An 11,334-nucleotide genomic window follows, 5' to 3' on the forward strand; every position below is an offset into this window, starting at 1 on the left:
GAACAGTGGCATTGTGAATCTGCTTAACGACATGAGGTTGGAATTAATATGGTAAAATTTGTCCCACACATACTACAAAGAAAAGAAGGAAAGAATGGGAGGAAGGAGAGAACAAAGGAAGGAAGGAGGGAAGGAAGGAAGGAAGGAAGGAAGGAAGGAAGGAAGGAAGGAAGGAAAGAAGGAAATGAAGCTATACTCGGATATCTCTGGTGAACTTAGTGTAAATATTCTTTTAAAATCACATATCAAATTCAAGAACATATCAAATAAATATATTATCTTCCATGACCAAGTGGCTTAATTCTAGAGATGCAGGGAAGGCTCAGTGGGTATAAATAAATAAACCACATAAGTAGACTAAAGGATAGAGACCACCTGACCCTGTCATCAGATGCAGAATATAGGGAAGACACAATGATGAAGAAGCCCACAGCTGGTGATTCAGGAGCGATGAAAAGTAGACACAAGAGGTAGAAAGCACAGATGTCTGTAGGGCATTTACACTGTCCGGAGAGAACGTATAAACACACAGAAGGAGAAGAATGTTCCCGTGGCTGTGAAGTAAGTAGCACTTCATCTACAGAGACAGCAAGTGGCAGGAGTCATGGGAGACAGCTTACTATTCACGACCTCACATTCCAACCTGGAATGGTTAACCCAGCTGGAACCAACCCCCAACCCTTTACAGTATGCATACCTCTAATAATACGCCCACTCTCCTTAGGAATCATCTTCTGAGTGACATCTGTAGTCCTATCAAGACATAGGCTCCCATGTGGCCCCAGATCTTGGTTCCATGAGCAACAATTCCTATTCACAATTGCTTTCCTTTGAGTTTCTCAACTTCGTCATACACTTGGTTTCCAATAAAGAAATGTCTTCCTGCACAAACCTTTTCTCTGATCTATAATTTCATCCAAGTTTAGAAGTTCTAGGGCACAATGGACCATGACAAAATAAAAGAAACATTCTTGGAGCACAGTGGTAAATACTAATCAAAGGCATGTTTCTGAATTTCTGGCTATAAATTTAATAGTCAAAAGTTTACTAGTCATTCATCATAACATATCACCTGAAGCCAACCCTAAAGCCATGACCCTTTTCCCAGTGTGGTTTCTGGCCTCTAGGGAGAACACTGTGTGCACAATGAATAAATCTTAAAATAAAATAATAAAGAATAAAGAAAAAGAATCTTCTACCACTGCTTTGCTAGACCAGCATAATTCCTCTGAATCTTGTCCTTATACCCAGAGATCAGTGTGGCCACCACCTCTCATCAAATGAGCCTCTGTCTACAGCAAATGGAGACCATCCCAGAAAACTACAACTGGACACGAAGCAGAGATCCACAGTGTGGCGATGCCAACACCCCAAAAATACATTTGCATCACATCTCCCTCATCCATAGCTCAGGGACCACGCCAGAGGAAAGAGTGCAAAAATCATAAGAGCCAGAATACCAGGAAGTCTGCAGTGGAACAGCCTCTCCTAAAATGTCTACAGAAACAAGATCAGAACAATAGCAATGTAGATAGACATGTTAATGTGGGGGGGGGATTGTGTGAAATCCTACCCTTGTAGAAAGAACTACAAGCAACTATAGTCTGCTGAGAAAAGAAGAATTAGTCTCTCCCATGAATGAACCCTCTTATTGTTTGTCCAATACAGTGGTCATTCCTGAAGCCACATCTATCACCCAATCAACAAATTAACTCAGCACTATATATTTATATAGTATATATGTTTTATATTATATATAGAGAGAGGGGTGCCTGGACTCTGACAAATTTTACTAGCACTGCTTTAATCTAAGAACAATAGGTTTATAAACAAACTGATTCCCTTAATGACTTATGCCTGACAATACATCCAAATAGCTGTTGGCCCTTATAAATAATACATTTTAAAAGGCCAACAATTCCTGATTTGACTGAAATTATGGGTGATCACATGACTCACATATTTGTACATGCACATGTATTTGTTTGTGTATATGTGTGTAACTGTGTGTAACGAATATAGTCAAAGATAAAGAGACTATCAATTTGAAGGTGGGAATCCTGGGAAGGGTTCAAGATGGGTGACCTGGATAGGCTTGAGAGAAGAAAGGGAGGGAAAAGTGGTGCCATTCTATTTCAATTAAAAACATTTAAATTATATATAAAACTTCAAATAATGAAACAAAAACTTAAAAACAAATTTAGATAAATGTGAGAAGGGAATAAGAAATACAAACAGGAGCAGGGTCTACAGAGTGAACTCCAGGACAGCCAGGGCAACACAGAAATACCCTGTCTCAAAAAACAACAGAGAAAGAAGAAGGAGGAGGAAGATGAAGAGGAGGAGGAAGAAAAAAGACAAGACAAAAAAGTAAAACAGGTGAAAAGGCCAGGTATAGTGGCACTCACATTTATTCTCAGAAGCCAGAGGAAGGTGGATCTCTGTGAGTTCAAGGCAATGAGGTCCACATAGTAAGCTTCAGGCCAGCCAGAGATATACAATGAGACCTGTCTCAATAGAAAGGGTGGGGCTGGAGAGGTGGCTCAGCAGTTAAGAGCACTCACTGCACTCACAGAGAAACCAGGTTCTATTCCCCCCACACACTAAATGACAGCTCACAGCCACCTGCAACTACAGTTTTAGAGAAATGGCACCCTCTTCTGGCCCCTATAGACACATAACACATGCAGTGCACTTACATACATGCAGACAAAACATTTGCAACGTTCTTAATCTCCGTGTACAAAGCTCAAGCCCAAGTGAATCAAGGACCTCCACATAAAACCACTGAATCTAATAGAAGAGAAAGTGGGAAAGAGCCTTGAACACATCAGTCCGGGGAAACATTCCAATGGCTCAGGCTCTCAGATCAACTATTGACAAATGGGATCTCACAAAACTGAAAAGGTAAAGAACACTGTCAGTAGGACAAAATGGCAACCTACAGATTGGGGAAAGATCTTTACCAATCCTACAGCTGATAGAGGGCTAATATCTAATATATACAAAGAACTCAAGAACTTAGACTCCAGAGAACCAAATAACCCTATTTTTAAAATGGGTTACAGAGCTACTAAACAAAGAATTCACAACTGAGGAATCTTGAGTGGCCAAGAAGCACCTAAAACAATGTTCGACATCCTTAGTCATCAGGGAAATTCAACTCAAGATGACCCTGAGATTCCGCCTCACACCAGTCAGAATGGCTAAGACCAAAAACTCAGGTGACAGCAGATGCTAGCAAGAATGTGGAGAAATAGGAACATTCCCTAAATTGTTGGTGGGATTGCAAGCTGGTACAACCACTCTGGAAATCAGTCTGGTGGTTCCTCAGAAAACTGGAAATTTAACTACCTGAGGACCCAGCTATACCACTCCTGGGCATATACCCAAAAGATGCTACAACATATAACAAGCACACATATTCCATTATATCCATTGCAACCTTGTTTATAATATCCAGAAGTTGGAAACAACCCAGATGTCCCTTCAGTGGAGGAATGGATACAAAAAAATTTGGTTCATTTACATGGTGGAGTACTTCTACTTAGCTATTAAAAACAATGACTTCATGAAGCTCACAGGTAAATGAGTGGAACTAGAAAATATCATCCTGAGTGAGGTAACCCAGTCACAAAAGAACACACATGGCATGTACTCACTGATAAGTGGTATTAGCTCAAAATGCAGAATACCCACAATACAACTCACAGACCATATGAAGCTCAAGAAGGAAGACCAAAGTGTGGGTGCTTCAGCCCTACTTAAAGAGGGAACAAAATAATCATGGAAGGTAGAGGGAGGGAGGGACCTGGGAGCAAGAGAGGAGGAGGAGGGAAAAGAGGGACGGAATCAGGTGTGTGAGGAGACAGGGGAGAAGTCAAGAAACTGAATGGAAGCGTGTAGTAGTGGGGGATGGGAACTGAAGGTAGCCACTAGAAAGTCCCAAATGTCACGGAAGCAAGAGGTTTCCAGGACCCAACAGGGATGACATTAGCTGAAATACCCAACAAAGGGGAGAGAGAACCTGTAAAGACCATATCCAGTGGATAGGCACTGCCCCCGGTTGAGGGATAGGGCCGCCCACCCATCTCAATAATTTTAACCCAGAATTGTTCCTGTCTAAAGGAAATTCAGGGGCAAAGAGTGGAGCAGAGACAGAAGGAAAGGTCATTCAGAGACAACCCCACCTAGGGATCCATCCCGTCTGCAGACACCAAACCCAGACACAATTGATGATGCCAAGAAGCACTTTCTGACAGGAGCCTGGTATAGCTGTCCCCTGAGAGGCTCTGCCAGTTTCTGACCAATACAGATGTGGATGCATACAGCTAACCATTGGACTGAGCACAGGGACCCCAATGGAAGAGTTAGGGGCAGGACTAGAGGAGCTGAAGGGGATTGCAACCCCATAGGAAGAACAACAATGTCAATCAACCAGACCCCCCCCCCAGAGCTCTCAGGTACTAAACCACCAACCAAAGATTATACATGGAGGGACCCATGGCTCCAGCCCCATATGTAGAAGAGGATGGCCTTGTCGGGCATCAATGGGAGGAAAGGCCCTTGGTCCTGTGGAGGCTGGAAGCCCCAGGGTGGTGGAATACCAGGATGGTGAGGATGGAGTGGGTAGGTGGGTGGGGGAGTATCCTAATAGAGGCAGGGGGAGGGGCTGGAATAAGGGTTGGGGGAGGGAAAACCGGGAAAGGGAACAACATTTGAAATGTAAATAAATAAAATAACCAATCTTTTAAAAAGACAAATAAAACAATGAGGTAAAGTCAAAATATTGCCCAATAGTGAAAAGTGTAAGCAAAATTAGACACACATATGAAAGGAAGTAGCAAATAATATAGTTTTTAAAAAATACTAATAAAAATGAGGTATAAAAGAGGATCACAAGGTCTAAAAGAAAAGGAAACAAAGAAAGAAAGGGACAACGTTTTAGAGAAGCTCCTTTATGATGCTCAAAAATCAGGCTCTACCAGTTTAGGGCATGGAGGTGCACAGGTCAGTGTAACCTATGGACCCATTCCCATGGTTAACTCTTGCCAAGTCTGTACAGCTCATGCTAACCAGAGCCATCTTCACCCGAGTACTGGTCCTTCTTTGCACACTGGAGCCCTCTGCTGGCCACACTTAAATTTACAGTCTGAGGCCTGTACAGCAACAGAGAGAAAATGTTTGTAAGTCACATATTCATTGAGAGGTTGATATTCAAGCACGTGAACAATTTAAATGATTCAACAGCTAGAAACTTCCTGGTTTGGGACAGTATTTTATAATTTAATATACAATGTAATATTATAAGCATGAGAACTTGGACATAAGCAAGAAAGAAAAGGTTATGGTTTAATACTGATGTGTCTGCACATCAAGTTGACAAAGGATCCATTTTTTTGTCAACTTGACACAACATAGAGTCATGTGGGAAGAGGAAACTCCAACTGAGAAGATACATCTATCCTACTGGCAAGTCTGTGGGATATTTTCTTGATTAATGGTTGATGTGGGAGGCCCAGCTCGCTGTAGGAAGTGCCACCCTTGGGCAGCTGGACTTTGGTTATAGAAAAAGACAAGCTGAGCAAGCCATGGAGAGCAAGCCAGTAAGCAGCATTCCTCCACGGCCTCTGCCTCAGTTCCTACTTCCCTTGGGTTTCTGTCCCATCTTCTCTTAGTGATGAACTATGAACCAAGACACGTAAGCCAAACAAACCCTTTGTTCCTCCTACCACAACAAAAATTAAACATAAAATATCCGATTATGTATATTTCCAAGAAAGAGATATGCATGATCAGCAAATCTGTGAAGAAAGTATCCACTGGCACTGATGGCTGTGGACACGCAGAGTAAAACACCAGCCCCACTGCTCGTCTTTGTAGTGACTGCTGCCAAAATGATGAGCCAAACATTGGTAAGGATGTAGAAAGTAGAGCAACCCTGTGCGTGGCATGAACGAAGATGCAAGTTGCTACGCCTGGTTTGGAAAACACTGTACAGGGTTCTCCAAAAGTCAAAGCTACATAAAGTCAAATGCGGAGACACATTCTCTTAATCCCAGCACTTAGGAGGCAGAAACATAAATCTTCATGAGTTCAAGGCCAGCCTGGGTTACAGAGTGAGACTCTGTTTCAAAAAATAGAATAAAAGCATCCATTGTTCACATACTCAAAAAAAAGTTAAAAGTTGAGCTACCATGAAGTCCACTAACCCCGACTTTCTGTATGTGTGGCAATCGTGGTTGAGCTGAGTACATGTGTATATAGTATAGCAGGAGGCATGGGGCCAAGGTAAGTGTCCGTCAGTATAAGCAAAGACAAAGGTATGTGGCATTTAAAACCAAAGACATCTGTAAAATGAATCATTTTGATAAAAGTGTAATCAGTGAATTAATCCGGTGGCTGTAGTTCTTTACTTTTGCTAGTCCCCAATAACCACACAGAGAAACCAAAATTTATTTCAAGCTATGCAGACCTTAATATCTCAGCAGTTGAATGATCTACCTCAATCCCGGATGCTAATCTGGCTACCTCCCAGCCCCAGCTCCACGATGCTTTAATATTGCTCTAGCTTCCTCCACTTCTTATGCTTCTTCCATGGTGTCTCCTCAGACCTTCTTCTCGTGGCCCGTTTGAATCTCCATCACTCTCTCTCTCCTCCCCTGGCTGGTGGAAGTTTCCACCCTGTTCTCTCTTCTGCCCATTGACAAGGCAGAGGATAAATGGTAAGAATTGTTTACATAAACTTGAGACAGGAGATTCTTCACCTAAGCATTACAACGCTGTGTCCGGATTGAAACAAGATATGAGGACAGAGAAATCGGCACTGGATAACACAAGGATAATCCTTACTCAGTGCAAAACCATTTTTCCTACAACTATCCAAACAGGAACAGGTTGTAGGTCAGAAGTTTTGTGGCTAGGTTGGTGTGTACACTTCTCTTTTGGTAGCCTGCAGAGTGCCTTCCCACACCAGACACTGGAACATGCAGGTGAAGACTCCACGGAGGCATCAGCCTGACTTCTCCATGTTTAATGAGTTATGTGGGTATCTCTTCAGCAATGTTTACCGAGAACAACCATTTTCTTAGAGACCCAGGGGTTGTTTGAGGATTTCCATGGGACTCCCTTGGCCAACAACTTAATTGAATGAAATCCATTCCCAGTACTGAAAGCCTCATTTGGTGACAAGAGATGGCCAATTGTGACTCCGTTACTGCCATTATTAGGAGACTTCATTAGGATGGCCTTCATAGATTTTAGGAAGTTTCTACTGCACTGGGTTTTTATATTATCCCTTAAATGCCCCCCAAGTTCTAACTGCCTCTCCCCAAATCTCCTCCCTCAACCCTATCTCTTCTCCCATTCCCTACTTAATCTAAAAAATTATAAAATCTATTCTATTTCCCCCTCTCAGGGAGAGCCATGTGTCCCCCAAGTCCCATCCTCTCTACCTAACCTCTCTGGGTGTGTAAGTTGTAGGTTGGTTATCATTTATTTAATGGCTAACATCTACATATAAGCAAACACATACCGTATTTATCTTTCTGGGTCTGGGTTACCTCACTTAGGGTGATTTATTTTTATTTTATCATTTTTTATTTCCTGAAGAACCATGACAATGGATATGTTTATTATTTTAAGCTAATTATCCCATATTGTGTACACATATTAAAACACCACACCATCTCTATTAATATGAGCAATTATAACTTGTCAATTTAAAAAATAGAAATATATTGTATCCCATAAATATACATAATTATAATTTGTCAATTTTAAAAGAGCAGATGCAAATCAAGCAATTAATTATGGGGGGAACAAAAACCTAATGATGGCTAGAGATTACCATTCAAGTCAGTAAATGTCAAAATTTTATTGTTTAGGGAGGGTTTTTTTGCACAGTTTGTTTCTTTATGTCTGTTATTTCTGATTGTCGACTAGAATGTTCTAGAATTCTATATAGGCTGTATGCTCAGCAACTTTGATGAATCTTGACTTACTAATGTTATTAAGTGATATAAAATTGCCATATAAAATGATAGTGTTTAAGATAGGCATGGTGGAAGAGGGCACCAGATCTCATTATAGATGGCTGTGAGCCACCGTGTGGTTGCTGGGAATTGAACTCTGGAAGAGCAGCCAGTGCTCTAACCACTCAGCAATCCCTCCAGCCCTCTAGTCTTAATTTTAATAAAGCAGTCACACTCACAACAAACTGTCTGAGACACTCCGAAACTACAGTGAGTACTCACTTCTCACGTCCTACCTACTCACCAGAGCCATCCTCACAGTCAAACCTTTACACTGACCCAAACCTTCTTCTCGTCTGCAGTCTGTGTTTAGTAGAACTATAAAATGAGGACGGGTACTGGGGAGAAGGGTTAGTGAACATGGTGTTCACTGCACAAGAAGAACTCAGTTCAAATCCCCAGACCCCACATAAAAAGCCAGGGGTGGGTGCATTTTCCTATAACCCCAGTAGTCGGAGGAAGAAGATGAGAAGGTCTGAGCACCTGCCTATCTGCCAGCCAGCTTAGCCCGACTGATAAGCTTTTGGTTCAGTACAGAGATCCTGACTCAAGGTAATAACCAGAAAGTGACAGAGGAAGACACCTGGTGTCCTACTTTGTCCTTCAAATGCTCACACAAGTGAGCACACTGCACACATGTGCACACACACACACACACATTGTCCTAATACCGGGTAGCACTACGTGGCTGTGGTGTGTGAATGTAGTCTGGTGAAGCACAGCTGTATAAGACACACGCTTTGCACCACTCTGCAACCTCTGGTGTTCTACACATTGTAAGAATTTGGCTCCTGTTACCACTTTGCAGATAAAAGCACAATATTTAGAAGGTAGAGAGACTTTTCCAAGTGCCAGAGAGTCAGTACTGTTAGATTCATACTGTAAACTCAAGACCGCCCAAGCCTGGAATCCTCATCCTCCTCCTCCGTGGATGTAAGAAGGAGGCCTCGTGCCCAATCCTCCTCTTACTGATTTCTGACACCCCCCATCCCCTCAGTGAATCAGAGTCAGGGTGTGCATGGAGAAATAAAAGCGTTTATTTATTTGATCTCCAACAGCATTTCTTTTAAGCTTGGTGAATGCTGAGTGCGGGCCAGAAGGAAATGTTAGTGGCAGAAGTAAACCTTAAGCACAGGATCCTAGCCTGGGATCCTGGGAGCCGGGAAGCCATGGAACCCGGAGCCGGGAGCCTGAGAGCAGGGAAGTAGTTTCCAGACCACACAGAGTCCAGATCCGTCTCCGAATGTCAGGAATCAGGCTACAAGAGAAAACAAGATAAGACCTTCAACATAGGAACCAGCTAGGTCGATTCCATCCAGTCCTTGTAAGGGAGCGTGCTGAGAAAGTCAAACTGTAAAGTGCGGCTGTACTTGAGAGGATTTGGGGTTTCAGGAGAATAGGTTCAAGTCTCGTTGTCATTGCAAAATCCAAAACTCAGAGCATTGAATGAGACATTCCTCAAATTATACCTATCCTTTGTGCTGTGACCAGAGAGACACCATGAAGTAAGTAACCTGGATAACAAATAATATCTACAGTGCCCTGCAAAACATTTCAACTTTAGTATTTCCATTCTGCAGACAAGGAGACTCAGAGTCATTCACCCACGGCCCTTACCCAGACAGGCCGCAGTCAAATCAAAGCCTCTGGTAATTCTCAGCTTTGTCCTAAGAAATAGGAGATGGTTTGCTTAAAGGACAAACAGACAGGGGAGTCTTGATTAGAATACCATCTCCTGATACATAAACCTTGAGCTCCAGAACCTTGACACGGAAAAGGGCTGGAGAGGAACGAGCTCTCCCTCCCCCAGCCCACTCCTTACCTTACAATGGGGGAAGGCAGACTTTCCCACACATGCCCTCACAACACTTGTATTTTCCCTCACACTCGCCGTCCCTCCGGCAGTGATTGGGAGGGTTAAGCATCAGACATCTTCCCTGAACTTTGAGGCACCTCCCAGGCTTCTTCATCACTGGTGAGAAAAGAGTCACAGGGTCCATGTCTTAAACTTCAAGCACCACATCTACGCTTCTTCAACCCAACGTCTCCTGCCCATCCACCCCTCACCTCCATCGCCTCCTCCCAAACATGTCTCCTGAAAGAGTACCTGCATCTTCTCTACCATCTAGCCAAATGCAGGGACCAGCCGTCCAGCCCTGACCGGGTTGAATGGTTTCCATCAAGCTACAGAATGCCTAATGCTAGGTGGTTTCTTATAAAGCCATCATCTTCACACACTGGCGACGTTAGACAAGTGGCTCTTCCTGCCAAGGGTAGCAGGAGGCACTGGCTAGCTGACATGTTGAACCCAACAGCTCTTAGAAACAAGGATGCCTTGGAGGACCCCGTCATTCAGTCAGTCCCCTTCAGTGCTGGCTCTTGAAGTTCACTTTCCTCTCTCTAGTTTCTCTACTGGCTCACCTGGTTTGCGAATGGAAACGGGACTCATGCACTTGACACCACAAGCATCTGGGCAGCACCTCTGCTTTCCCGGGCATTCCCAGTCAGTACGACACTCTGGCTTCTGAACCTTAAGGCACTGAGCAGTCTTTTTAGCGGGGCAGGCTCCAGCTTTGATAGCATCTAAAGAGAAGATCAAGATGTTGGGAAGGTATGGACTATCATCATTCCTAGTCAAACGTCCACATCTCAGAATACAGACCCTCATTCCAGTGGCCCACAACTACAAACAGAAATACCTGGCTGACCTAGGAGAGAAAAGGCAGACTTGGTCAAACAAGACATGTGACCAGGAGAAATCACAGACTGAGGATGAAAGGCATAGGGTTCCCAGCCAAGGCTTTCCACCTCAGGGCTAAGTGAGATATCACAAAGACACAAGGGGAGAGTAGGAATACTCTCCTTGTAGGAAATACAAAACGAATGATTATGTGAGATGCTGAGAACTAAAGCCAGAGGCAGAAACAGAAAGGCTAAAGGGCAGACACAGAACTGTGTGAGACCTGAGCTGACAGGATGGCTGCATAATAAGAGGAGAAGCTCTACCCCAGTGAGACATGGATGTCTCCCTGAGGTCCAGAGTAATCTGAGAAACAGCCTGTAGAAGGGAACACATCCCAAACCATCAGGAGCCCCCACCTCAGATACTCCAGGCAGTGTTGGGCCAAAGCAACTCCAACTCACCATTTTTGCCTCCTTCCACAGTCCAAGGTGCCAGGATCCCCAGAGCAAGGAACACCATGAGAGGGAAGAGGCCGCTGGACTTCATGGTGAAGGCAGGGTAGCTCTGATGACCAGTCCCCAGAAATCGCTATTTATATCTTTACCAGTAGGCGTGGCC

At 43.6% G+C, this 11,334-nt stretch overlaps 1 protein-coding gene across 1 annotated transcript; it reads right to left on the reverse strand.

The window, feature by feature from the left end:
- Positions 1-9,048: 9,048 nt before the first annotated feature.
- On the reverse strand, positions 9,049-11,334 carry Slpi (secretory leukocyte peptidase inhibitor). The gene is made up of 4 exons (XM_034495992.2): positions 11,178-11,334; positions 10,455-10,616; positions 9,856-10,005; positions 9,049-9,291 (listed from the first exon to the last, which is right to left on the reverse strand). The coding sequence occupies exons 1-3, from the start codon at positions 11,260-11,262 to the stop codon at positions 9,857-9,859; spliced, it is 396 nt and encodes a 131-aa protein (XP_034351883.1). The 5' UTR covers positions 11,263-11,334; the 3' UTR covers positions 9,049-9,291; position 9,856.

This window comes from Arvicanthis niloticus, chromosome 2 (genome assembly GCF_011762505.2).
Source record: "Arvicanthis niloticus isolate mArvNil1 chromosome 2, mArvNil1.pat.X, whole genome shotgun sequence".
Lineage (NCBI taxonomy): Eukaryota > Metazoa > Chordata > Mammalia > Rodentia > Muridae > Arvicanthis > Arvicanthis niloticus.

What these genes read in the sequence shown, in the direction of transcription:
- Slpi (XM_034495992.2), bottom strand. Translation starts at nt 11,262, where the DNA reads ATGAAGTCCAGCGGCCTCTTCCCTCTCATGGTGTTCCTTGCTCTGGGG. An exon ending in TGTGGAAGGAGGCAAAAATG is followed by an intron (nt 10,617 to 11,177) that starts GTGAGTTGGAGT and finishes TCTTCTCTTTAG; the next exon opens with ATGCTATCAAAGCTGGAGCC. An exon ending in CGTTTCCATTCGCAAACCAG is followed by an intron (nt 10,006 to 10,454) that starts GTGAGCCAGTAG and finishes TTTTCTCACCAG; the next exon opens with TGATGAAGAAGCCTGGGAGG.